The 26,310-nt window shown below is 39.9% G+C and overlaps 1 protein-coding gene across 1 annotated transcript in view; it reads left to right on the forward strand.

Moving 5' to 3' along the window:
* ube2h (ubiquitin-conjugating enzyme E2H (UBC8 homolog, yeast)) overlaps positions 1–26,310 on the forward strand; it is a 102,234-nt gene that overhangs the window by 56,327 nt on the left and 19,597 nt on the right. Inside the window, exon 3 of the mRNA XM_048610537.1 lies at positions 3,300–3,374. Within this exon, the coding sequence (XP_048466494.1) occupies positions 3,300–3,374 (75 nt within the window). The remainder of the gene's footprint in view (positions 1–3,299; positions 3,375–26,310) is intronic.

Below are 26,310 nucleotides of genomic sequence, written 5' to 3' on the forward strand. Positions count from 1 at the left end.
TTTCCAGCAACTTGTGTTTTGGTTCCTGATCTAACTGCATCCGCAGTTCTTTTGGTTTCTATTTGATGTACTTTGATCCTGGTGTCTGACATTTTTTTGATCTCTCTCTCTGGCTATTGGAAAATTAAATCTCTAAGACACTTGCCAGTCTGTCCACGTTACATCAACAGAGATGGTATCATTATAAAATGCAGTATAGATACTCCCTTATCTGACGGACTTTACTCTAATTTGCTGGCTGAATTTGGCAGTGTTGCATGTTCTTATAATTTCACATTTAATTTGAATTAAGGAAGGGATAAAAGAGGATAACTGGCTATTCTTCCCAGGCTTATTTTTGGCTGTCCAGAGGTAGTTATTCTGATCATTAGTAATTTGGGCTGGTTCTGTCCAGTGCCCTGAAATTTGACCTGGAAACACCAGAAGGAAGGATAATGAACGAGAGGAGTCAGTCATCCAACCCTGAATTTGTACCAGTTCCTGGTTTGTAGATCTGGAATAAAGGAGCTGCATTTAGTCCCATAAATGTCAAGAACCAGTTCAAGGATGACAGTCTTCAGGAATCTGATCTAAATAATTGTAAGAATGACAACAGCGGAGAGTACATAGCTTGCTAGCATCGACTCTTTCCAAGTTGAGTGTGGATAGCAAAAGACTGGATATAAACCAGATGGCTTAGTTTGCAACTCTGTGCTGTATTGTGAGATAATGAGATTGCATTTGAACCATGAAAACTGAGCTCTGTCGATCAGGTTTTTCCCACTGAGCGAGAAAACTCCTAACTCTCTCTAAGTTGCTGTATCATATGCACTAAAAAAAAAAGCAGTTCAACATGACTTTGCTGATCCTACCCAGAACCATACTCTCGGCACAGCTGTATTTTGTGCCTTGGGTTATGAAAGAATAAATCTATGAAGTTATTGCTCTGGGTTGTTGTCCAGTGATCCATGCTGGGAATGTGTTAGGACAAGATTGAGTTGGCTGCAGTTGGTTTCCCCTTATCCCAAAACATACATGTGCCAGTATCATCATCAAATTGAATAATGGTCATTTGCATTCAGCTTGACGAAGCATCCAAAATTTACATGAATATAAATCCTCAAAGCCGTGAGGAATGTGAACGGAGTAAATAGGGACATCCTTTTTCCTGCAGGAAAGAAAGCATCAAAAACCAGAGGACACTGATTGAAGATGACTGTTAAAAGAAAGCAAAATTAACAACTTCACATACAAATGGGTAAAACTTAGAATGTGCTGTCTGAGAGTGATGGAGGCAGATTCAATTAGAGAATTGGATAATTAAAAAGCGAATAATAAAAAGAAAATTTGCAGGCACAAATACTTGGCAATGTGACCAGGTGATTTGCTCTTGCAGAGAGTCAACGAGAACACAGGCTACATGGTCTCCTTTCATGTTATGAAAATAATTGTATTTAGATTTCCGTGGCTGTATAAATCTGAGGAACAAGTGCTATCTAAAAGCAGGAAGGAAGAACTGTGTGAAAACAAACTGGTTGATTCAGATTGGCTCAGTGGATTCGTGGTTTCTTGAGGTTTTGTTTTCATTTTCTCTTACCTACATAGATGTGGCAGTTTGAGGTTAGCACATTTTGAGATGTGAAAATATTGAACCACCAAAATGTAGCACCTGCTACACTAATCCTTTCCTGTATTATGTGTGGTTGCACTTGGAAAACCATGTGTTGATTGTGACAAGACTGCATATTTTGTTCAAAGCAGCAAAGATTGTAAATAGCTGTGGAATTCAACTATTTTATTTTTTGCTAAAAATCTTCCAAATGGAAGTTTCCACTTAGAGCATTTAAAAGAAAAGCTGGTGTCTGGTGGCCAGCTGCTGACAGTTGACTCTGGTTTCTTTGCAGAATTTATCATTTACATGTAAGCATGGTGGTGGAGAGGTCAAAAATGTGTCAAGGACATTGAAGAGCCACCAGTTCAGAAAGCAGTCTTCCATTGTGGGAATAACCATTTGACGTCTGCAGTTTGGGTTTAATTTACTTGGGTGTGGTGAAGCCAGTTTGATTGGGAAAGTCAAGCACGAGTTCCTTCAAATAGAGCATGTTTCTGTTGTTGGAACAGAATGGACTGCTGGTGAGCACTGTCTTTAGAAAATCCGAGCAAGACTTGCCCAAGGTGCTGAGAGTTCAGTCTGTTAGGACCAAGGCTGTAACAAAGCCGAGCTGGGTGGTCCTGGTCGGGCAGCTCAAAATGAGCATTGGTGAGCAGGTTGTTGTGGTTCTATAGTGACTAAATGAGTAGTTTGGGTGGTAACAAGTAGAATTTGAGTTATCCTGATTTTATGAACACGCCTTGACAATTTTCCCCACTATGAAGTAGATGCAGCTGTGTTGCAACAGCCTGGCTGGGGTGTGACAAAATGTGGAGCAAAACTTGTAGGTACTACTGCCAGGATGATGTCAAAACTTGGCTTTTGTTATATTTAGTGCCCTCAGGCACTTCATGTCATGTGGGATGAATTGAATTGAATTGGATGCAGATTGGCATCTATTATGCTGGTGGCTCTAGAAGACTGAGGGGAGTCATCTACTTAGCAGCTTTGGCCGAGGGATGATTGGAAATGCCTAAACCTAGCATTTGCAGTGATTTGATTGAGTGCTGTTGATTTTGGGGATATTTGTGGAGCCTTCACCTCCTGTTCATGACTGGTTGTAGCAGCGTGATTGATTATGGAATTGCTTAAACTATGCACATGCATTTTATCATGTTCTGCTGCTTGGCAAGCATGTAGTCCTGTTGTAGGCTCACCAGGTTGGAAGCTCATTTCAGTGTTCCTGTTGGTTTGCTTTCCTGCATTCTCCGTTGCAGCAAGGATGATCTCCTAGTTTGGTATCGTGAAGCATATGTGTGGCCTGTGAAGTTAAGATTATGGTTGAAGGTTCTTCAGCTGATGCTGATAGCTCTCAATGTATAATGCTGTTCACTTTTGAGCTGTTAGATGTATTCTGGGTGTGTTATATTTATTGTGGATGTATGAGGATGGAACTTGAACTCCACATGGTCCCTCCTAATGCTGTAATGGGCAGATGTATCTGTGATGGACAGGTTGGTGAGTATGAGGTGCAGTAAAAATTTCCCTCCTCTTGGTTCTTTTATCTGCTGCAGTGCCAGTCTGGCAGATTACCACTGAGCCACCATCCCTGGATACCATGTACTATAATTAAACTGTTAATTCTGTATATTTTTGAGGAATTAGTTTTTATAGTCTTTGATGTATCAACTTGCTTGTCACTTATTTGCTTGTTTTCTTGTTTGTGTAGCTCCCTATGAAGGTGGTGTATGGAAAGTTAGAGTGGACCTACCAGACAAATACCCATTCAAATCTCCTTCCATAGGTGAGTACTTGCATAACAACTTGCTTTGTGTTTGTGTTGAGATGACTGGTCTTATCCAGTAGAGTAGTGGCATTCGGAACTTGAAGAGTTCCCATTACAACTTGATGTTTATACAGCAAGTACCTAACGTACGCAGACTAGAAAGCACCATTGCAGCCAGGTGGCAATAGACTTTTCTATTCGTGTTGTCACCTTGGAATGGAATGGGAAATATTGACTAAAAATACTGCCCCTGACGACTCAAGCTGCGCACTTGTTGAGAGTAGAATTGGCCGTGATGCCTCGCTGTCAATGAGCAACCATAGGTAATAGCCACCAAGACAGACTCTAGACCATCTATACCAAGGTGTCTGGAGGAGGGAAGGTTGTGTAAAGAAGCTCAATATTGTGCAAATTTGAGTTCTGTTAAAGATAAAGTTGAAATACTGGAAGCATAGAATAGGTAATTGGAAAAAAAGGAAAAGTGAACTTGTGGAGCCAGCAGTACAGTTAACTACATCTTGCTCCACTTAAATGCTTTTGCATTTTTCTAGAATTGTTTCCATTTGGGCCTGTTAACTTCCTTCTGGCTATGATACTGTTACCTGTGATAAGACATTGTTGTCATTGAAAATGTTCTAAATAAGTTGGTCCTGCTGTGTCACAGGACTTTTTCTGTTAGCAAAACAAGTGAAACTTATTTAAATGTGTCTGGAATCAGAAGTGTTAAAACTTTGGGTTCGTGGAATCAAGCCATCACGTATCCTTTTTACTTTTGAATTGGATCGCGAATTTTCTGCAGTTTTAGTCTTTAGCTAAGTGCAAGTGGGTAAGTGAAAGCTGTCACCAAACAGGCATCTTTTCTGTTTTTTCTGGTTTTCCACCTTTTTCATTTCTCCATCTTGCCAATAATATAGCAGCTGTGCATTTTAAGGTTAACACTTCAGTTAAATCTTGAGTGTCTTGAAATTACAGTAATGCTGTTCTTTTCCTTGGTTTCTTTGCTACCGATTGTTAGTGCACATGCACATCAGTGCTGCATAATTTTTTCCATGATTGCATACTATGTCCTGGACCAGCTCAGCAATTTTATTCCAGCTGTGCTATAATCTTGCAAGTAAGATTATGCTATTGTGTCCCTCAACTGCATTTGCAACACAACAAAGGTGTATAGCTGTAAAAATGAGAGAGCCACACAGGGGCTTGGCATACTTTTGCAAAATACAGAGCAAATGTAAAAGCACACCTCTTGGCATGCATTCAGTGTACATGTGTACTGAGTATTTTGGTGAGGTTCTCCAGAGACAGCTCCCTATCAGTGTTTCCTTCTATGCTGCATTGAGATTAATGTTATTTTGTATTGATCTCGGGTGAAAGTGAGAAGCATATACAAATTGGTTTTAGTTCTGCAAAATTTAGATGTTCAGTACTTGCCAAATATTAAACATTCCACATTTTTGGTGATGTTGGCTTATAGCTTTCAAGAATTACTGGAGAAAGTGTTCAAAATGCAGAATAAGAAATTATGCTTCAAAAAATTGACCTGTTCATTTTTTCTACTTTTGAAGGTTGAGTAATTTGACAATGATAGCTCATATATGTTGAGTTTTAATGTACCTATTCAAGCAGACAGAATAATTTACAAGTTAACAGTAAACGATGGCATAGACATCTTTTTATAAGTGTAGATCTTATAAAATTTTATATTAGGTTTTTCTAATTGAGGATTAACTTGCCTACCAATTTGTTTTAATATCCATTTGGCTTGACTACTGCTGTATTCAGGTCAGCAAGCAGGTACTTTTATGATCCCATAATTCCTGTTCATGTTGGGAATTATTGGAAATATTATGCAGTTATCTGATGTTGATCAGTGACCAGCAATTTGAATTACAGAGCACCATCTTGCTGGGAAAAAATGAGAAAGTCAGATCAATATAAAATAGTAGTTAGTTGACACCAACATTGGGAAGAGTAAACAAAGGGCATTTAGAGTTCTACAGTGAGAGATTCTTGAAAAACTAAAGTAGAAAACAGTGCCAGTCTTGATTTCCATTACAGGAGGGCTTAAGGTGAAAGTTTGCAAGATGGTTTGCTTGGGGAATTAGGAGAATAATAACTTGCATTTTTCTAGTGCCTTTGACGTAGTGCGACATTAAGGTGCTTCACAGAAGCAATTTAGAAAATTGCTTTTGACTGTGGAAGGCATAAAGAGCTGGATGACAAAAAGCTTTATCAGTAAGGAATGCCATAGAGAATCTTTGTGTTGGGTAGGAATGAGAGTCAAGATTTCCTAGTAGTTGAAGTTATCACTGCAAAGATTGCATGAAAGAGAGTGTACAAAGAGCTCGAATGCAGAAACCTCCAAAGCTTGTGAGGATGGAGAGGGTGCAGAGATAGAGGTAAACTATGGAGAGGTTTGAAGACTAGAAACAATTTGTGTTCATGAGCAGCAAGATCCGGTTAGGATTCAAGCCGAGACTGATAATTTTGACACCGAGACCGTTTTGAACAAGAGAAAAATCTGACACTGCTACCTGTGGGTTCATCTCCAAGCCACGCACTATTCACACTTGCAACTATGTTGCTGTTCTTTCATTATTACTCGATTTAAAATCTGAATTCCCTTCATAACATCATTGTAGACATGTACATCAGATTTTAGGGTCTTTGAGATCTTTGCACCTTTAAGGCAGGACCAAACTTGGCAGTTTTTTTAAGAATGTGATGTGGAGGTGCTGGCGTTGGACTGGGGTGGATAAGGTCAGAAGTCATCACATGACATCATTGTCGTGTCTTGTTTATCACTTGATGATCTTTCTTTCTGACAGTTGTTTAACTAACTCCTTACTGACCCCAATCATCATCACCTTTGTTTAGACACTTTCCCTGATCAACCAAGAATAGTTTGTGCATGCTAACCAACACCGTTTGCACGTAATACTATATTTGCATGCTGCAATTCCTTTTTCTAGTGAAGAGAGCCACCTGCATTCCACTTTGTCATTAGCAGTTTTCCAAAAACAGCGTACAAGATCTTTTACTTTTGCTTTGAGCAACTCTTTTTACTGTTTGAACTCCCAGAATCACTATAACGGGTTATTTTTTCTATACTCTGCCCCCAACTTCTAAGTTTGCCTCTTTACTCGATTGATACTTTTTATTTAAAAAAACGTTCAATTTATCGATTTGGTCATTGCCCAGGGACAAAGCATGACTGCGAATGAGGTGGGTAAGGGGACCCAGAGTGCAAGAGCCTCAATGTAGGCAATTCATGAACACAGGTTTGAGGTTCTTTCAGCTTGTTGGGAGTAGGGGCTGCAAGATAGCTGAGTTAATTGACCATGCCACTGTGGCGTTGGGAACTGTATGGTCTTGGACATTAACATTGTTCTCTGCAGCAAAGAGCACAAGTTCAGATGGCTGTGTTCCCTGGCTGTGCCAGGGTTCAGGACATCTGCAGAGGACTGGAGAGGAACTTGCAATGAGAGGGTGAGCCACTGTGGTCCATGTAGATGCTAATGAAATAGGCAGGGAAAGAAGGATACTAAACCCGTATGAGGAGCTGGGTGCTAAATGAAGAAACAGAACCTCAAAGCTCATAACCACTGGAATATTAAATAAAAACTGAAACAACTGTGCATGCTGTAATTCAGGAACAAAATTAAGAAGTTGCTGGAAATGCTCAGCAGGTCTGGCAGCGTCTGTGTAGAAAAAATCAGTTAACGTTTCGGGTCCAGTGACCCTCAACTGTTCTGAGGAAGGGTCACTGGACCCGAAACGTTATCACGGGAATATTACTTGACCTGTGTACAAATTTGCATGGGACAAATCATAAGTGGTTCAGACTGGTGATGTAGGTTGGAAGTTCGTAGATCACCTGGCACTGGTATGCTGGTAAGTGGAATGTATAACCTTTCGGATAGCCATCATCTGTACTGTGTTGGCATCAGTGTTCTTATGAGTTGTGTATTTGGGAAATAGAGGATTTTAAACTAAGTAGTGGCAGCAGGCTATCAAATTTGGGAAAATATGGTAAATCAAAGTGGCGACAGGCAAGAGAAAACTTATTATGGGAAATGTTATTGTAACAGTACAGAGTGCAAGTCAATAAATGTGCAGATTAAGCAAGAGGTTACAATAAGAAAGGATAAAACTAAAGTCTCCATACCTCAATTCCAGTAGCATCCGAAACAGAACAGACAAACTGGCAGTACAAATAAAAATAAGCACAAATGATTTGATTGCCATTACAAGGGTGTGGCTGCAGAATAGCATGGATTAATACCTGAATATTGAATGGTACAGGTCATCAATGTAAGCCAGGAAACTAGGAAAAGTGAAAGGCTGGCTATGTTAGTTACTGACATTAACATAATACAAAGGAAAGGCCAGTGTTCTGGAAACCAGGATGTGGAAATAATTTGAGTCGAGGTGCGAAATGATAAACACAACGTACAGGCCTCTTAACATTAACCTCAGCATATGGGTGCAGCCCAGAAGATGTGATAGCGGAGCTTGTTAGAAATGCATGGCAAATGTGGAAGATTTTAATCGACATATAGACCAGAAAAGTCTGGCAAAGGTAGCCTCATGAAGCGTTCATAGAATATTTTTGGGCTAGTCTTTTAGAACAAGCTGTTGTGGGAAGTTCTGCAGAAAATTGTGGCGCCCCTAGCTGAAATATTTGTATCCTCTATGACCACAGTTGAGGTGCTGAAGGACTGGAGGGTAGCTAATGTTGTGACTTTATTTAAGAAAGGCTGTAAGGAGAACCTTGGGAACCATAGACCTGCGAGTCTGACACGAATATTGGGTAAGAATTTGGGGATGATTCTGAAAGATGGGAGTTACTGTATTTGAAGAAGCAAGGAGTGATTAGGGATAGTCAGCATGGTATTGTGCGAGGGAAATTCTCTCTCAAACTTGATTGAGGAAGTAACCAAAAAGATTGAAAACAGTGTGGTAGATGTTTGTTTAAAGTTTAATGAAGCCTTTTGATAAGGCTCTGCATGGTAGACTAATTAGTGAAATCAGAGCACGCTGGATTCAAGGTGAACTTGCCAATTGGATACAAAATTGGCTTGGAAGTAGGAGACAGAGGATGGTGGTGAAAAGTTGTTTTTTGGATGAGAGGCGCCCATGACCAGTGGTATTCTGCAAGGATCGGTTACTGGGTCCACTTTTGTTTCTCATTTTATATAAATGATTTGGATGAGAATATAGGAGACATGGTTAGTAAGTTTGACATCAAAATTAGTGGTATAGGGGACAAGGAAGAAGGTTTTTTAAGATTGCGAAGACATCTTGATCAGTTGAGCCAATGGACTGACGAGTGGCAGATGGACTTAATTTGGATAAATGCAAAGTATTGCATTTGAGTAAAATAAACGAGTAGTACTGATGCAATTAATGGTAGGGCCCTGGGTAGTGTTGTGCAACTGACACAGCTAGAGGTTCAGGTACATAATTCTTTGAAATTTGCATCACTGGTAGACAGGATGATTAAGACATTTAGCATGTTTGCCTTCATTGCTCAGACCCTTTTGAGTATAGGAGTTGGAAGATCATGTTAAGGTTGTACCGGATGTTGGTGAGATTTCTTCTGGAGTACTATGTCCATTCTGGTTGCCCTGCTGTAGGAAACATATTGTCAAATTGGAGAGGATTCAAAATAATTACCAGGATGTTGTTGGGAATATAAGGTTTGCGTCATAAAAATAGGGTGGATAAGCTGAGACTTGTTTAATTGGAGCATGGGAGGTTGAGGGATGACCTTCCAGGAGTTCATAAAATCATGAGGGATATAGATAAGGTGAGTAGCAAAGGTCTTTCCTCTATGATGGGGCAGTTCAAAACTAGCGGGCTTATTTTTAAGGTGAGAGGGGGAGATTTTAAAATGTGCATGGGGCAACTTCTTTTTTTTTAACAGCGTGGTTAATGTGTGGAATGATTTGCCAGAGGAAGTGGTGGATGAAGCTATAGTTAGAATGTTTAAAAGATATTTGGATAATTACACGAAACGTTTGGAAGGATATGGTCAAATCCAGGGAGGTGCAACTAGTTTAGTTTGGGAACATGGTATGGCTGGTTTGACTGAAGGGTCTGTTTCCATGCTGTATGACTGACTCTATAACGGCACTACAGTTGTCCATATGTCATTGTTTGATTTGTCACCAGGCCCAAATTAAAATCTTGCCAAAATTTTAAGTTTCAGAGGGTTCTCTATTTACCTATCAATCGTATCATTTAGTTAGAAAATCACAAGCGTTCTTAGCCAGATGAAGTTGGCACTTAATTGCATTTTAAAATTATTCATGTCTATTGTTGATTTCCCTTCAAAGCATACATTATCAATTGCATCATAAGTTCAGGAGCCAAATCAGCAAGCAGGCTTTAAGACACCTGGTATTAACCAATAAGTTTGGGTTAATGATCTCTGAGTGAAGGTGCCACTGATAAGCAGTAACTATAATATGATTGAATTTCGTATTCATTTGGAGGTAAAGAAGAGTGGGTCTGAGACTATTTCTCAAAATTTAAATGAGGGATTTATGAGGACATGAAAGCAGAGTAAAAGTGAAGTTGGCAAATTGGAGTGAAACAGTAGTGCAATAAAGATACAGTGGGTGGCATTTTAAGGAAATCTTTCAGAATGCATATTCCAGTGAGTAAGAAGAATTCCAAGAGACAAGCCCAGCATCCATGGTGAACTAGAAACATTAATTCCAAAATCAAGCTAAAGGAAACAATAAATTGTGCAAAACAATGGATGGTTCAAAAGATTGAACAGAATATTAAAAAAACTTATTTTAAAAAAAGGAGAACTTGGGTGGCATGAAAAAGCTAGCCAAAAAAATGATAACAGATGGTAAGAGTAAAAATATTTTGAGTTAGAGGTGAACGTTAGTTCAATAGAAAGTGACTCTAGAGAATTGATGAAAATAGAGATGTCAGATGAATTGAACATGGATTTTGCACTGGTCATTACTCCAGAAGATACTGGTGATACCCCAGAAACCACTTTCATTTCTTGACTGAGAAAGGCAGAAACTTGGGAAAATTATAACAAGATCAGAGTTACCAAGTTGTTGGAGCTGCAGGCTAAAAATGCCTGGGTCCTGGTGGATTTCATCCTCGGCACTGAAAAGATAGTGAGAGAGCTGATGCATTAGTTTAATTTTCCGTAACCCCTAGATTTAGGAGCAGCCCCGTTAGATTGGAAAATGGCAAATGCAACTTCTATTCAAAATTGAACAGAGTCAGAAAGCAGGGAAAATACCTGAAGTTACTTTTAAATAAGCAGGGCGTTTAGCAATTCATTTTATCAGGCAAAGTTAACGTCAGTTGAACTGTTGCCTTGCACAAAATGTTCGATTGGAATTCTTTTGAAGAAGTACCATTCCGTGGTTAGTGGAGAGCTGGTGAATGTAGTGTATTTAGATTTCAGGAAGACCTTTTGATAAAATGTCATATCAAAGTTATTGTGGAAAATGGAAGCTCACAGTGTAGGGGTAACTTAATGCTATGGATAGCAGATGCCAGCTAACAGAAAACAGACCAGACATAAATGGGTATTTTCTAGTTGGCAAGATGAGAAATGGTGTCACAAGGATCAATACTGGAACTTCATTTAGTCATACAAGTGACTTGGATGAAAGGAGGGTTGCCAGACTTTTGGGCAGCAGAGATAGCTAGGAAAGTACCTTGTGAGAGGACATGAGGATACTACATAGGCTACATATAGGTTCAGTGAGTGGGCAAAGATCTGACCAATGGAGTACAGTGTGGGAACTTGTGAAATTATTCATTTTGGCAGAAAGATTAAATAGTGAGATTGCAGAGCTCAGACACAGAGGGACCTGGATGCCTTCATACATAAATGACAAAATCCGTATACAGTTTTAGTAATTAAAAAGCTAATAGAATATTAAAATAATGACTTAGTTAATCATTATAGTTTTAATTTAGCTTTTTAATTGCTAAAACTGTATGCTGATTGTCATTCTTGGATGATAAATAATTAAGTGTTTATAGCACAGTCCAAGGATGTGCAGGCTGGATGGATTAACCATGGCAAATGCGGGGTTGTCGGATAGCGTGGGGGTGCTCTTTGGAGAATTGGTGCAATCACAATGGGCCAAGTAGACGCTATCTGCACTGTAGTGATTCTATGGTTCAATATTATCATTACAAAGGGGATTCAGTACAAAAGTCGAGAGGTCTGTGCTCCATTTATACTGGGCATTGGTAAGACTGCATCTGGAGTATTGTGTACTGTACTGGTTGCCTTTTGTTTAAGGAAGGATGTAAATGCATTGAAAGCAATTTAGAGCAACTTGACAAGGCTAATACCTAGAATGGAGGCTGCTTTATGGGCAAAGGTTGGCTTGTACCTATTGGCATTTAGAGTAAGAGACAACTTGATGAAATATAAGAATGAAGTGTCTTGGTGCATTGAGAAAATAAGTTTCCTGTTGTGGGAAAATCTAGAACTGAGAGCATTACTTTTAAATGGGTGACCCCATATTTTTAAGCAACCGGGAGTTTTTGGGCCACTCCTCCTCGAAGACATTTGAAGCTGAGATTTTGAACATTTTTAAAATACAGGTGGACGGATCCTTGGTTATCAAAGGGTAGGTGGGAATATGAATTTGAGGTTATAATCAAATCAGCCATGATCCTATGGAATGGCCTGTATCTGTTCTTTTTTGTATAACACTGCCAGAGAATGCTGTCTCTCTAACATGGAGTGTTTGAAACAAAAAGGTATAGACAGATGGCAGGTGAAGGTAGGTGAGCATTTGAGGAGAAAGGGAATAGATGATTACGATGGTAGGTTTAGATGAGGCAAGATAGGATGAAGTTCAAGTGGAACGCAAACATCAGTTGGGCTGAACACCTGTTCTGTGCCACGTGTACTGTATGGAATCCGTCAATTTGCGCAGTTTGGATCTTGAAATCTATGGGAGCAATTGTACTTGCTGTCACTAATGGCATACGTAAATGTTAATCAGCAAGATGACTCTAGTTAACAGAAGAATGACAAAAAGTAGTTTAAGATAGCAAGTTATCATCTGAAATGCACTTAGGATTTGTAGAAGCAAATTTGAATGTACCTGCTACAAGAGAATTAGATGTTCATTTCTAAACGTACAATGTGCAGGACTCTGAAGAAAGAGCAAGGAAGTGGGGCGAACGATTAGCACCTTCGAAGAAGAGGCACATGGCATCATTCCCGTTTCTTCTTTGTCACTGTCACTGGGTTGAAATGCCGGAATAGTCTTGCGAAAAGTTCTATGGGAGTCCTTTGACTACAAAATGCAGGTTCAGCACCACCTGCTCAAGGGCAGTGAGAAATAGGTGGTAAGAACTGGTCTTGTTAGCGAAGCCCACATCCCAACAATGACTAATTTCTCTTTTAAATTCCATGTTCTTTTTGCTGTCCAGATTAAATTTATTCATGTTTTTAAATTAGAATGTAGGAGGGAGCAGAATGCACTTAGCGTTGCTTCTTTGAACTTGGAGAGATTTGTAGTCAGGCCCCACCATAGTCTTGTGATACAGCTGTATGGGGGTTATTACAATGCATCTGGAGTACCGTGTACATTTTTGATTTCCATCTGTTGTAGCTATTGCTGTGGAATTCAAGAACTTCAAAAATAACTTGGAGAGGAGAGAAAGCTTCCTCGATCAACATGTTCATTGGTTTGGCAACATTTTTCCTTGATCAGTCCATAGGGTTTACCATTTGCACATCCTGTTTCTCAGCTGTACTGGTCCATCACAGTAACTGTATTTAAAAATTTACTTGAAATTTTAAGAGCTTCATTTTTGGGGTGGGCTAAATAGCCTACTTTTGATCTATATGATTTTGTTGGAATCCCTGTTTATTGCAATGCTGTCTCAAAGCAGGGTTAATGTTTTCAGAAGTATGTCCTCATTGTAAGAGGGACTAACTGTAAGGTTCCTTATTAGACTGATCTTACATTTATCCTTGGAAGGTGACTCTTGATTTGAAAAGTGTCAGTGAAATGAGAGTTATTATTTGCAAATGATTCATAAAATTACTTGAATCATTCACATTTAAATGTGAATACAAATCTAGAGAAAAGAGGCTCCTTTACCTTAGAAAGCTTTAAAAAAAAAATTGTGTAGTCAGACAGGAAAAACTGATAGCATGCTTTACCCAGATTGATCTTCATTTAAATGTCTGACATCCCTGACTGTTCCAGTTGGTAAATAGCAATGCAGTAATGTGTAATTGAACCAGACCAAGGTCTCAAGTTTGACTTTCATCTGCGTAGGAGTACTATATTTAGCTTGGGTTGCTCCAAGTGAGGTAGGGAAAGATCTATCAAAATAAGTGGTGATTGTGCTGGTAGGCAGCTGAGAATCACGTAAGTGCAAGCTAGAGTGTGATACTTTCCATGGTAAAATAAATTGTTGCTCGTTATTTAGGCTTGTGAAGGCTGTTTGAAAGAGCTAAAGGAGCAAGGTCATTGCCTGCATATTTGTATCCTAGCACGAGATTTTTTCATGGGATATAGGCATCACTGGCAAGGCCAGCATTGGTTAGATATGCCTAAGTTAACTTGAACTGAGTGACATTCTAGATCATTTCAGGAAACTGAAGTCATTCACATTATTGATCTGGAGCCTTGTATAGGCCAGACCAGGTAAAGATGACAGATTTCCTCCGTAAAGGGCATAAGTGAACCAGATTGTCAATTATTGCATTAAGCAGAAATTACAGGTCACCCTTACTGAGAGTTTTTCAAATCCAGACTCTTGCTATAGGAATTCCAACTTCTCCAGTTGCAATGGTAGGATTTGTATCTCTGACCCCAGAACCTGTGTCTCTAGTTCACTTGTCCAGTGACATTACTGCTATCCTACAATCTCCTCCCTTCTCAGGGTGGATATGGTGATAGGAAGTCAAACCAAAATGTTTTTTGTATCCTGATTAGCTGGAACTAGTATTTTTTCTTTCTCTGCTGAGAGTTGTCATGCAGGACTTGGCACTACACTTTTTTTTTCCTCTCTTGACTAATGAAAATGATGTAATCATGGCCTGGAGGTTAAGAGATGGTGGGAGGAATAGAAACAATGGTGTGAGTAGAGTTTGTGGCAGTGACTAAAGACAGTGGTTTCAGTCTTTCCAAATGTTTTAACTATCAAACAAGAAGTCTTGATGACAGTGGTCGGGAAGTGTCATGAAACGGAATGGCTTGGTCACATCAGTGTACATTAAAGGCAGTTAGCAATATGTCTGAATGATGCTGCCAAAAGGCACATCATTGGGGGTTTCTGGATTGGATGGTGTTTCAAAGACTTCGTACAGACAAAATAGTAGAAATGTTAATAAGTAGAAATAGGCCACTTGACCTGTTGAATTTCTGCAGCCTTTCTGCAAGATCAGTTTCACTAGTCCACGTTCCCTGCCCTTTCTCCATTACTCTGTAAAGTTTTCTCTTTGGTTACTTAACCATTCCCTTTGAAAGCCACGTTTAAACTGAACCCTTGTGAGCAGTGCATTCTAGTTATACTTTTCCTTCTACTGTTGTTGCCTTAAATTATTGTCCTCTGGTTGTTCCTTCCACCCACAGGAACAATTAATTTCTCTCTGCCTACTCTTTCTAGAATCCTCATGATTTTGAGCACCTCTATCAAATGTCCCTTCAGTTTCCTTTCCTCTAAGGAGAATGATCCATGCTTTAATTTATCCATGTGATTGAAGGTCCCTGGACATTCTCATTTTTTCTGCATCCTCTAAAGCCTTTGCATATTTTTAAAGTGCATTGCTCCGATTTGGATCAGCAGCATTAGGCCAAACCAGTGTTTTATGAATGTTAATCTAAATCCTATTTGACTACTTTTGACTCCTCCAGAATAATCTCGCCATACTCCACAAGAGAGCAGAGGCATTGGAGGGACTTAATGTGAGTATACAAACACAAAATATGAGCAGAAATAGGCTGTTGAACCTCTTGAGCTTGCTTTGCCATTAAATAAGATCATGAATGATCTGTCTGTATTTCAAATTCCACCTACTTTTTGTAAAAAAAATTTTCTTTTTGAAGAAAATTACAGCACAGGAACAGGTCCTTCGGCCCTCCAAGCCTGCGCTGATCCAGATCCTCTGTCTAAACCTGTCACCTATTTTCCAAGGATCTGTATCCCTCTGCTCCCTGCCCATTCATATCTGTCTAGATACATCTTAAATGACACTATCGTGCCCGCCTCTACCACCTCTGCTGGCAACATGTTCCAGGCACCCACCACCCTCTGCGTAAAGAAAATATCTCCCTTAAACTTTCCCCTCTCACCTTGAAATTGTGACCCCTAGTAATTGAGTCCCCCACTCTGGGGGGGAGGGGGGTAAAAGCTTCTTGCTATCCACCCTGTCTATACCTCTCATGATTTTGTAGACCTCAATCAGGTCCCCCCTCAACTTCCGTCTTTCTAATGTAAATAATCCTAATCTACTCAACCTCTCTTCATAGCTAGCGCCCTCCATACCAGGCAACATCCTGGTGAACCTCCTCTGCACCCTCTCCAAAGCATCCACATCCTTTTGGTAATGTGGCGACCAGAACTGTATGCAGTATTCCAAATGTGGTCGAACCAAAGTCCTATACAACTGTAACATGACCTGCCAACTCTTCTACTCAATACCCCGTCCGATGAATGAAAGCATGCCGTATGCCTTCTTGACCACTCTATCGACCTGCGTAGCCACCTTCAGGGTACAATGGACCTGAACACCCAGATCTCTCTGCATCAATTTTCCCCAGGGCTTTTCCATTTACCGTATAGTTCGCTCTTGAATTGGATCTTCCAAAATGCATCACCTCGCATTTGCCTGGATTGAACTCCATCTGCCATTTCTCCGCCCAACTCTCCAATCTATCTATATTCTGCTGCATTCTCTGACAGTCCCCTTCACTGTCTGCTACTCCACCAATCTTAGCGTCATCTGCAAATTTGCTAATCAGACCATCTGTACCTTCCTCCAGATCATTTATGTATAACAGTCTAGTTGCTAGTATGCAGACTTTAACTATATTGCCTTAAACATGCACATTCACAAATGGATCTCAAAAGAGGAGACAGCACTGCAGACATATCATCAGTTGAAAACAGGTTCTGTTGATCAAGAGTCTAAAGCACAAGATGGAATGAGATGACTTTTCTGATACTACTTTTGGTCTTCGGCAATGATGTCATGTTATCAACAGTAGAAGATCCTGAATTCAATAGCCAGTCAATTGGATCTTGGTCTTTGCTTGTTCTTCTTTGCAGAGTCAGAATGTTGACTTTTTTCAATTCAGAATGAAAGATTGAGACCCCTGTCTTAGCTTTCAGACTTTTGATGCCTGTATGCAACTGCCCCCTCGCACCAAACTATTTTCAGTCCAGAGGCACGTGGTGCTTGCTTGTCTCTCAGAATATCAAATCTAGCTTCTCCAAAAGTTACATGATGTGTAATCGAAAAGTAAACACTACTTACTTCTAAGTTTGACCTTGGAGTTGTGAAAAAAAAATCTGGTTCATTCTTTTTCCATTTTTTTTGTCACAGTACATTTACAGATTCCCCTTTAATACACAGCGCATGTACATCTTTGAAAGAATTCTATTTGATTAAAATTATTTCTCTTCAACCGAACCGTACTGATTCTTCCAGATTACCTTGAATTTCTCAAAGGCCTAGCTGTAACCTCTTTAATGATCTCCATGGCAGACATCAAACTAACTGGGCTGTAGTTTCCTGTTTTGTACCTCCTTGCCCTCTTGAATAGACGGATTACATTAGTTACTTTCCACTCTGGTACATACGCTGAATCCAAGGAATTTTTGAAAACTAATAGCAATGCTTCTATAATTCATTAGTCTGCTATTAAGACCCTGGGATGAAGTCCATCTCGACCTGGATACTTGTCAGCCCATGCCTCTATCAGTTTGCTTTGTACTGCTTCCCTTGTGATTGTAGCTTTAGTAAGCTCTTCTTTCCTTCCACCTCTTGATTTACAGCTATTATGGGAATTTGTTTGTATACTTCATTGAAAACAGAAACAAAATATTTATTCAATTCATCTACCTTTTTCCTTATCTACTATAAACTCTTCGTCGGCTCTCTACAGGATGAGCACCCACTTGACTTATTTTACACCCCCACCCATACTTTTCAACAAGTGAAAGCCAGTAGGAGATAAGATTGACATACAAGCAAAACTAATAGGAAGAGAAAAGGTAAATACTTTGCTTAAATGAGCCAAAGGAAGTTACTGTAACCCTTGTTTCATCTCCCTATTGTATGCAGAATCACTTATTCAAAGTAGATAGAAGCTCATGTGAAGCATAAATACTGGCAAAGGTGTGTTAAGTTGAATGGCGTATTGGTGAATTGTACACTGTAATGTAATGAATATTTATGCTGCAATTGTTGCTTTATGCGAGATTTCTTCGGGTTTTCTTTAGGTTTGATTGCCATATGGCAATTTTACGCAACTTTTTGAAGTGTGCCATTTTGGGTCACTGCTATTGAAATTCGTTTAGTATTCAACTGTGGCTGGAATTTGTAGCAAGAGAAGTTTGTAAACAGTTTGTGCTGTTTGCCAGAATGTCAAGCCGCAGTGTATTGTGGAGGTACCCCAGCCAATGCCAGATTTCTACATTAACATTGCTTTAGGAAGGGGGAAGGACTGTACTGCTGCAATCATTTTTGTTATATTAAGATCCACCGCTAGTTTGTGAGAATGACCTAATGTTGTGAAAGACTCCCCCAGTCAAAACAAAACACATAGTTGAATATGAGCTATTTCTGAAGTGATTAAGGTTGTTACCTCAGATACCTGTAACAGTGATGCTGTGGAAACTGGTTTGCCACTTGGTGCACACAATCACTTCAATACAGTCCTTTTCATGCTTTCAAACTCAGCTGCTTCCTTTAAATCAATAGATCTTTAACTTTGAGTTACCTGTTTTTATATGAAAAGATCTTTATCTTTAATTTTGAAATACTACTTTCTTAAACCTTTTGAGTTCAGTGTGAAGGTTCTTGGTACTGGCATTGGAACATTTTCTGATTTAAGCTGTTCCAGGTTCAGTTTAATAAAGTTCCTTTATACTCTGTCTCACCCACCACACCACACCTCCCCTCACCCTCAAGTCCTAGAACAGCATTTTAGTTTTGCATTTGAGCCAGTCATTTTATGCCTCTGATTTGCTGGTAATTTTAATTCTAAAACTTTGCAAGAATAAAATGTCTCGCCACACCTCTCCAACTACTTAAAGTGCTTTGTGTGCAGTTCATGATTTTGAAGTCCAATTGTTGTTCTGTAGGGGAACAATTGCTGTCAAGTGCTTCATAAAAAGGCTGCAGAAATGAGATGTTCTGTGTGTGGTGATTGTGAAGGATTCCCTGCTGTTCAGATGGTAGGGTTTGTTATTTTAATATCCCAACAGAAGTTTGACTTGAAGGCTGGCACCTCTGGCAATGCAGCAATTCCTCATTAACACCTGCAGGTATCAGTTTAGATTACATGTTGAACACAAGCTTGAGTTTGAATCCACAATTGTTTTAACCTAATCGGAGAGGATTAGAATGGGTCGAAGGGAGCCTGTGTAGACTTGAAATTAGGGTGGGGGTCGAAGGGAGCCTGTGTAGACTTGAAATTAGGGTGGGCCTATGTGCAAGGTACAGGTCATTCTCCGATAATGCGATAGTTGTGTTTTTGTGTGACCTTGCCCTGTAGGAAATCACGATAGAAAATCACCTTGTAGGGAATTGCCATAGAAAATTGCTATACCTGTACAGCAGAAAGCTCATGTTATCCAAACAGTGTCCACTATTCATCAATTGCATTACAGCCAATTCATGTTAACGAAACACGTTTATAGCAGAACTATCTGTACTGTGGCTGGCAACTAGCAAACAGGAGACTAACATCCCATCTTTCTGGAAGACTGTTTAAAGAGTTTGAAGAGAACCAGGGTTCACTACACTGCTTAATTGCCTAGTATATCAAGTATTTTTTATTCATACACGGGATGAGGCCGTTGCTGGCCAGGCAGCATTTATTGCCCATCCCTAATTGCACAGAGGGTGGTTAAGAGTCAACCACATTTGTTATGGATCTGGAGTCACATGTAGGCCAGACCAAGTAAGGATGGCAGTTTTCTTCCCTAAAGGACATTAGTGAACCAGATGGGTTTTTCCAACAATCGACAATGGATTCATGCTCCTCATTAGACTCCTAATTCCAGATATTTATTGAGTTCAAATTCCACCATCTGCCATGGCAGGATTCGAACCCAGGTCCCCAGAACATTATCTGGGTCTCTGGATTAACAGTCCAGCGATAATACCACTCTGCCATCACCTCCCCCTCTGATAATCTTAACTCTGAAAATATTTTATTTGGAATCTTTCTTAAAATGGAAATGTACAGTTAAATTTTAGCTATGTGCTGGGGGTCTTGAACTTTTTCTGATGGAGATGTATGCTTATTTGTAATAACTTGATTTTGGGCCAGCAACTTGGTGATAGAATTTGACCGCTAATGTTCATATTTTTTTAAAAGCTGGCTTTTAAGTTTGGAGCAAAGCTTTTGGGAGCCCTTTGTTTCTGCAGGTTCTAAAGGTGCTTTGAGACAAAAGCTTCTCTATTCTAGTAAACAGTTCAGTGGTTCCAGTAAAGTTATGATATTTCAGGAATGTCATCAAAATTCTAGGGCAAGGTAAACATTATTGCAAATATAAGTAATTAAGTTGTGCTGGGTGATGGAGTAGCACTTGTACCTGATATTGCTTATGTCCTTACTCTGTCAAATTCAAGCAAAACAACCGCACTGGCTTAGATCGAGAAACGGTATCTGTTTCAGATTGTTCCTGATTGGCCTTTAATTTCCATTTACCTGTACACACCTAAGATGAGAACCATCTCTGATAATTATGCTTTATAGGTTGGCAAATTGCTGTACTAAACCCAGTGTAGTGTGAAGGGGGTGTGAACTCTTCAGATACTGGTTAAAAAAGAGCTTTTGATATTAATCTGGAAAAAAAAATGTAGTTCTCGGGCATCTGACCCTTCATTGTGCTATTGTATATCTATCAATACTCGGTGATTAAATTTAGATCATAAGATATATAGGAGGGCAATCGGGCCCTTCAGCCCATCAAGTCTGCTCTGCCATTCAGTCGTAGCTGATATGTTTCTCAACTCCATTCACCCACCTCCCTGTAACCCTTGAACCCCTTACTAATCAAGAACCTATCTATCGTCTTAAATGCACTCCATTAAATACACAGAATTTCTGGTGCAATAATTTGAGGTCGAGATTTACTGGTGAGGTAAAGCTGTGTGTTATTAATGTATGATTACACTTGCCACTGTTTTCTGAGGTTGCCAAGGGGCAGCTTGTGAATTGGAGTAACGGGAGAGGAGAGAGACCAGGATTGCTCCTTGGGGAACAACATAGGAAAAAAGCATTGCAGGTGATTCTTTGGCTGTGCCTGAATAGATGAGCATGGAACCAGATGAGTGTAACTTTAACCATCTAGACAGTGATGGAAAAGCATTGGAGGAGTAGGAAGATGTTGCTGACTGAATCAAATTCAGCATGTAGGTTAAGAAGGATCCAGACTTATCCTGAAATTCTGAACAGTTTTGACAGGTGAGAGCACTTGGCTTTTGGTACTGTTAATGAAGAGTTTAATTATTTGGCGAATGGAACATTGCTGGGCACCTGGGAGAGCTGGAATTGAGACTTGAGTTGTGTATATCAAACCTAAGGAGCATCTCCTACTGGACCAATGGAACAGGTCTGCACAGAATTCTTTGTCGTTAAAATAGTTTCAGATACCACAGTGAGATGGTCCAATATCTGCTCAAAGTCCACTTGAATAAGTTGGGTGAAAATTTCTAAAATGTCATTTAATTACATGAGTATCTTGTTCCTTGCTACTTGGTCATGAGGTACTCAAAGGTGTGTTGAAATAGGAACCCAAAGAACTGCGGATATTGTAAATCAGGGATAAAAATAGAAATTGCTGGAAAAGCTCAGCAGGTCTGGCAGCATCTGTGGAGAGAATCAGAGTTAATGTTTCAGGTTGAGTGACCCTTCCACAGAACACCGTTTTGAGGAAAGGTCACTCAATCTGAAAAGTTAACTCTGATTCTCTCCACAGATGCTGCCAGACCTGAACTTTTTCTAGCAATTTCTGTTTTTGTCTGTGATGAATTTGGAAGTTGAATAGGGACATTGCAGTAGTTTAAAAAGTTATCAATCTATACTGCTATCAAGGGTGGGGGGTGTATGGGGGGAGGAAAAGATAAAGGTACTCGAGGTGGATGGTGATGAAGATGTGGTGTGGGGTCCCTAACTGGCTAATCCTGGTGCAAATTTCCTCCATTTTGCACCTTTTTGTATGCACTGACTGTTCATGCCCAGCTTTCCTTCTGAGCAACTCCAGTGCCATTTTGGTAATGGGAATGTTTTGCATACAAATTAAAGCATTGGTCTTAATTGAAGCCACATTGGTTCTGTAGCCAGACAACCAATCTTGAGCAGCTGATGTTGCAAAGCTACATTAGTTCCTTCAGGACTTGGCTGGTAACTCTTTTCTCTCGAGTCATGTGTCTGGTCAGTTCCCACCCAGTCCCATGCGCTGACCTCCATTACACACAGAGGTCTGATTCAGACACAGTCATCTACCACAACCAGCGTCAGTGAACTGGTTCGGGAGGAACCAAATATTGGTCTTTGGGGTACCACATTCATATTTTCATGAGTCATCTTAGTTTTTATTGCACAATCTCGGCAGAGAGCTGTGATAATACTTTAAATTAAAAAAAGTACGTAGTCTTTTCCTTCCAGGCAATCTTTTCTTCAAATAAGTCAAACTTGAAACCTGCTCCTAACATTAGACTTACCAGTCCTACCTCCATTTTGATTTATGGGTTGGCACCCTGTCTAAATTGTTTTTTTTTCTTTTAAAGAGTCTGTCCTGAATGTCAAACAGCAATCCTTGGTCTAAACACACACATCTCTCAATCAAAGGATTTGGCATTAATGATACAGTAAAAATCCAGTATAATACTGTCTTCCGGCTCATCTAATTGCTTGTTCATTAAATTGGATACAAAATTGTCACCTACCGTCAAGCCAGAGGGTTGTTGCTCAAACTAGAGGCCTGTGACCCGCGGTGTGCCGCAAGGATCGGTGCTGGGACTTCTGTTCGACCATTTATACAAATGATTGGGGGTGAGTGTGTGTGTGTGTGTGTGTGTGTGTGAGTGAGTGTGATTCATATGGTCATGAGTTCTGACCAGAAGTATCAAGGACAGAAGGAGAGAGGAAGGTTTAATATAATACTTGAAACATTTTGAAATATTGCTTTTAAGTACTGAATGTTTACTGGTAACTTGCCAGTCTATGGTGGTAGGAGTTCTATGTTGTTATATTTTCTATCACCATCTCCATCACTCAACTTTATACCAAGTTCAGAATCACAGTGAGTCCACCTCCCTAACAACAAACTTATTATTCAGGATGCCAAGACTGTAATGCAGGTTCTTTTTCACATTTGTCTTTTGGCATCCGAGCACTTAAAAGATATAGGCTTGTAGCTCACTGCCAACTTTATGCAGTGGTTTCTAACACAATAGGTGTCCAGGGTAGAAATGTTATTTTGTGTAGCAAAAGCTTACTAATGAGGACATTCAGTTAGTGCATTAATAAATGAGAATTTAGTCAATTGTAGGCCTTTCAGCTGTGCATCTTGTCACCAGACACACTTTGGGAGTCACTGCAAGGTAAAAACACTTTGGTCAGAGAGTCCACGATATACAGACCCTTTGGCCAAACTTGTCCATACCGATCAGGTTCCCGATACTGAACTGTTCCCATTTGGCGCATGTTCCTCTGAACCTTTTCTATTCATGTCGCTGCCCAAATGCCTTTTAAATATTGTAATTGTACCCACCTCTAATACTTCCTCTGGCAGCTCGTTCCACATACACACCACCCTCTGTGAAAAAGTTGCCCCTTTAGGTCCCTTTTTAAATCTTTCCCCTCTCAACTTAAGCCTGTTACCTCACACTTTTGAACTTGAAGTTGGATATTCTGGCTGAGACATGGGGACGCTTTGAACGTGCGTGCTGCTGATATGAGATCTTTGTTAGTAATCAATCTATTAGGTCCTGTCAAAGCGCACTTATGGGATAGTTACGACTTGATCCATGAATTGTTGTGTGATATGCTGCCAGTGTGATACTGTTTATCACTTGTTCAGTGATCTGTAACCATCCATACTTGCTGTTTAAACATGTCTTTGCACAGTATATAATCTAAGATTGCACTGTTGGACATTCCCTTTGAACTAAACCTATCAGAAAAATAACTCAAATCTGTAATTGGTGATGCAGTATTGGGTTTTTTGTTTGAAAGTAAAGACCTCTTTAACCACCAGAAATTATCCAGCTTGGTCAGAAGAATAGAAATGCAGATTTTTTTTAAATTAAAACTTCTGACACTAATAGATGTCAGTATTGAGATTTTTGGAGTCTGTGCACAAATCGCAGAAGGTTCACCTGCAATTATACCAAATAATCCAGAGGCAAATTATACTTTAGCCTTTATCAAAAAACTTTTGGAGTGCAAGATTAGAGGCAGTTTTACAGCAGTTTCATAGATCTTTGGTGGCATCACAACAGGAGAGGACAGTTTTAGTAGACTTGGCCAAGAGATTTTGTTTTTGCCTTGGTGGGAGTCCTGTACAGTGAAAGTTCACTTATTCAATATCTGGGATGAGTGTGGTATCCTGTGGGAAGAGATTGAGCAAAATTCTTAGGATTTCAGAATATGAGATGGTTTCGTTAAACCAAATATGAAATTTGTAGAGCTTGGAGGTATGTGCTGAGAGGCAGCTTCCCTTGGCAGAAGCATTCAGAACTAGGGTTATTGCTTCAGGATAACTGATCAACTATTTAGGGCTGAGATGAGGAAAATATCATAATTCAGGGTTATAAATCTTTGGATGCTGTACCTGTGGTGGTTTTGTCTTGTTTCTTTTGCAAAGGAGTGTTGTCACAGTGGTGCTGAAGTATCTCCTTCGGACAGGCAGTGGTAAACAACTTTGAATTCTTGCTGGGTGTTTTTTTTTTTAAGCCAAAAGAATCATGAGCAGGCAGGGTCAGGGCTCAAACAGATTCAGGAAGGCTTTTAGTTTTACTTGCAGTTCGGCGAAGGTTTCTGCTCGCTGCTGGAGCTAAAAGTTTGCGTTCTCTGCTGCTAGAATGAAGACTTAGATAGTGAGGCTTCCTGTTAAAAATCAAAAGGGACAGATTGTTTTATTTTGCTGTTTCTTCTGGACTGGAGTGGGACAGCACATGAGAATCATCACTTTTGCTGAATTGCATTTTTTGCCAAAGATTGTGTTTGTGGGATGCTGTCTACATTGGAACAGTTTATTACTGGTTAAATAATACATTATTTCATTAAGTATTTGAATAGAGGTTGGATGGCTCGCCGAGCTGGTTTGTTGTTCCGCAGATGTTTCGTTACCGTGCTTGGTAACATCCTCAGGGCAGCCTCTGATGAAGCGTCGGTGTGTTTTCCTGCCTGGTTTTTAAACTCTGGGGTCCGTTGCGATGGATTGCCTCACTTCCGGGTTTCCTCCATAGTGGAATGTATATGGGGTCGAGTTCAATGTGTTTATTAATAGCATGCTTCGTGGAGTGCCATGCTTCCTGGAATTCTCGTGCTTGTCTCCGCCTAGCCTGTCCCAGTCGAAGCCGTGGTTCTCCTTGTTCACGTGGATTGAGATGAGTGAGTATTGGTCGTGTCTTTTTGTAGCCAGTTGGTGTTCATGTACTGTTGTTGTTAGTTTCCTTCCTGTTTGTCAGATGTAGTGTTTCTCGCAGTCTCTGCAGGGGATCTTGTAGATGACATTGGTCCTGTCCATGGCGGGGAGTGCTTCTATCTGCTCACGTCACATCTGCTAGAAAGGGAAATTTCCATTGTTGTCAGTTAAGGATGTGATCAGGCTGTATAGCAGTGTTTCCTCCACAGGAAATAACCTGTTGGCTATGCTGAACCACTTCATCAGCGTTTCCATTCAAATACCAGTGTGAACCAATCTCGAAGAAAGGGCAAGAAATGATTTTTGAAAATTGCATTAACTTTGGTCATGAAATTTTTCCTGCCCTCAGGCTGGAGTGGAGACAGGATAATTACTAAGAGCGCCACAGTCGTCATGTAGTATGAAAGCTTAATATTTGCCACATTGATGTTATTTTTCCTCCTTTCGTAATGTTTGAAAGCTGGCTGTAGCCACTGCAGTCATGTTTGAATATTGGAGTGTTTTGGTTGGTGAAAAACAAATTTCCTTGTGTCTTAAAGCTCAGAGGTTGGAATATACCTAACTTGCTCAAACCACTGTGGTTTTTCAGTTTAAACATTGCTAGGCTTAACATTTTGAGAAGTTCAAGGCAGTGCAATTTAAATTATTACTAGGTTCCCAGCTTCGTCAGTTTATACAGTAGAAACTTTTATTAGCCTTTTTAAAAATGATTTTAGGGGCAGGGATCTTTGCACAATAAAGTATGTAATCAATGATTTGTTTTCTAGTAGGTAACCTCAAAATGGTGAATGCTGTTGGAGAGGGTGCTGTATGTTAAAAATCATTAGACCGCATTAATCATGGCAACTCTGTACAAAGACACCATGTATAATCATGACTTGAGGCTAATCTGAGTGAAACTAACACCATACCTACAACAGCAAGTCAAAACTTAATTCATACCACTATATTAGAATGATTTCTCATTTCTTGGAGTGTTTGCAACTCTACTGTGAACCACTTCGAGCAGTGCTGTAAGTCTGATGCCATGCACTAGCTGGAGAATTCTTTGCTATGTTTTGAAATGGTTAGATTGTCTCACTCCCATTCC

The sequence above is a fragment of the Rhincodon typus genome, chromosome 22 (genome assembly GCF_021869965.1).
Source record: "Rhincodon typus isolate 14 chromosome 22, sRhiTyp1.1, whole genome shotgun sequence".
Lineage (NCBI taxonomy): Eukaryota > Metazoa > Chordata > Chondrichthyes > Orectolobiformes > Rhincodontidae > Rhincodon > Rhincodon typus.